Source organism: Oncorhynchus clarkii, unplaced genomic scaffold (genome assembly GCF_045791955.1).
Source record: "Oncorhynchus clarkii lewisi isolate Uvic-CL-2024 unplaced genomic scaffold, UVic_Ocla_1.0 unplaced_contig_8910_pilon_pilon, whole genome shotgun sequence".
Taxonomy (NCBI): Eukaryota; Metazoa; Chordata; class Actinopteri; order Salmoniformes; family Salmonidae; genus Oncorhynchus; species Oncorhynchus clarkii.
The window spans coordinates 180,001-182,500 of record NW_027260954.1 but is presented as its reverse complement, the minus strand read 5'-3'; the positions used below and the strand labels follow the sequence as shown (position 1 = coordinate 182,500).

At 47.0% G+C, this 2,500-nt stretch overlaps 1 protein-coding gene across 2 annotated transcripts in view; it reads left to right on the top strand.

Annotated features, from left to right (window-relative positions):
* LOC139402520 (E3 ubiquitin-protein ligase MARCHF4-like) overlaps positions 1-2,500 on the top strand; it is a 14,583-nt gene that overhangs the window by 22 nt on the left and 12,061 nt on the right. The window contains exons 1-2 of one of the 2 annotated variants that reach the window (XM_071146512.1): positions 1-123; positions 1,035-1,551. The exon at positions 1-123 is cut by the window's left edge and continues 22 nt beyond it. In XM_071146512.1, the coding sequence (XP_071002613.1) occupies positions 1,045-1,551 (507 nt within the window). In that variant the 5' untranslated portion in view covers positions 1-123; positions 1,035-1,044. Of the gene's footprint in view, positions 124-592; positions 962-1,034; positions 1,552-2,500 lie in introns of those variants that run through there. The other variant, XM_071146513.1, reaches the window with a different exon arrangement.

Below are 2,500 nucleotides of genomic sequence, written 5' to 3'. Positions count from 1 at the left end.
TGCTCCTGTCGACCCAAAGGCATGACACCAACCGTTTTGGGGTGAATTAAAACACTGTTATGTCGTTAAAATATGTGGATTACCCGCTTGTAAAGAGGATGCTCCGTGTGAGAGAAAATGACGGTAGGAGGCTAGGCTCTGTGGAAGCGAAGCCCAGGGCATGTTCGTGACATCCCTAAATGATCTTGTAGGCTTTTGTTGTGGGAATAGCCTCAACCTCCTCAGACAGACCGTTGAATTGACAGGCGACGAACGCAAACTACCGTGGAAACTATACTAGACTACAGCCGAGCACCTAACCTTTAAAGCATCCATCAGGATAGAGTATAGAGAAAGGACGATTTAAACAGGGCTCGACTGGTCAACGGGGTGGGGGGTGGCGGTTATATCAAGGACCACTGGCCACATAGCGACTGTTATTACAACATGTAATGGGACATTGTTGGTAGAAGGGCCGTAAAGAAACAATGCTGTTGGATTAATGGAACCAGATAGGCTACAACACAGGATTGATAAAGGGCAACGGGAGAGCAGGCTAGATAATAAGAATGAAAAGATCGCAATAGTATAGTCTTGTTCCCAAGATTCGGTTTGTGATGCCATTGGAATGAAATGGGAAGATGCTCAGCTATGTGCCTGCCCGTTTTCTCTAAGGTATATGAGACACGTAAGTCTATTTGTTTGATATGTAGTCAGGGTTTTCCTGTAACCTGAGCAATTACTTAGTTACAGGCATAAGCGAGCTCCAAGGCTAGTGCACGATAGGGTTATCTGACAAGGCTGACAAATGATGTGTGGTGGTGCGCGCACACCAACTCATTCGATTTATTCCGGCTGATTCGAGTTTAGAATTCAGAGCTAAATTGAAAATAGCTGTTGAGAGAAAGAATGTCATTCAACCCAACTGGAAAAGACACAACAGAGGAGACTCCTCTTTCCGATCATCCTCAACGAAATAACAGTAAGCTTTTCCTTTTCTCTTCATGTGCTCTGCACGTTTCTGAATAGAAATCTACACCTGTATCCTCCTATAGAAACAGACACATGTTGTTGTCTCTCGGGGTGGTTGTATGGTGCTGGGGATTGTTGAGCCGGAGACCGATGCTGCTCCGCCGCCAGGGCATGTCCAAAGGCCGCTGTTGCGTTTTGTTCAGTGACCTGAAGGTTTTCTTACTCAGACCGCCGGTCCCGGCTCCGCCACCGGTGATCATCTCCATGAACGGACAATACACGGACAGCAATGGGTCCGGCATCGGCATTGATGTTGCCATCGACAACAGAAACTCTGCAGCGAGTGCACCTTCACCAGAGGCGGATGGTTATGCTACCCCTGGCCCGCCGACAGGAGAGCCTCCTTCTGCCGGGACAAACAAGCCTAAAGCGACAGAGGAATGGCAGCATGCTACGGGACAGACTGGACCCCTGGACTATGGCAGCTCCGAGGAGGACTGCTCCAAAGAGAAGTGTGAGGAGAGATTCTCCCAGAACAGTCGCACAGACAGTGGTGTTAGGACTCCCCAGTGCAGGATATGTTTCCAAGGTCCAGAACAGGTGAGTGGCCTTACAGGTAGACAATAGACGATAGACATATAGGTAGACCTATAGTCAGACATTGACTGTATATGACTAATTGTTGCTAACAAGGATGTTTTTCAAAGTGTTTCAAAAACAATGGCGCTGTCCATGGAGCTGAAGGGCTGAAAAATTCTCTCTCTCTCTGTCTCTCTTTCTTTCTCCCTCCCTCTCAACACTGTGCATGTTGTGGTTCCGAAACACGCAGGAGCAATTATATGCTTGAGAACAGAAATAATGATTTTCTAACTTACTCACTTCCCATGGCCATGTAAAAGGTAGGAAGGAGTATTAGAATTCACAGAGCAAGGCCTGTCTTAGAAGAGATAGGAACAGAACATGACAGAGGAAGCCCTGTCTTAGACAGAAGAGATAGGAACAGAACATGACAGAGGAAGCCCTGTCTTAGACAGAAGAGATAGGAACAGAACATGACAGAGGAAGCCCTGTCTTAGACAGAAGAGATAGGGACAGAATATGACAGAGGAAGCCCTGTCTTAGACAGAAGAGATAGGAACAGAACAGAACAGAGGAAGCCCTGTCTTAGACAGAAGAGACAGGAACAGAACATGACAGAGGAAGCCCTGTCTTAGAAGAGATAGGGACAGAACATGACAGAGGAAGCCCTGTCTTAGACAGAAGAGATAGGGACAGAACATGACAGAGGAAGCCCTGTCTTAGACAGAAGAGACAGGAACAGAACATGACAGAGGAAGCCCTGTCTTAGACAGAAGAGATAGGAACAGAACATGACAGAGGAAGATCTGGGGAAGTAGTGGATTCAAGTAACACAGGGTACATCTCAATAGTCTAAAGGGGATTCCTCTCCTAAAATCTCCAGTTCCAGGTGTTTTCTTTCCACCTGTCCTGGTCTTTGACATCATCAGATGGAGCCAAGGAGAGGGAAAGGAAAGGACACCACTTTAGA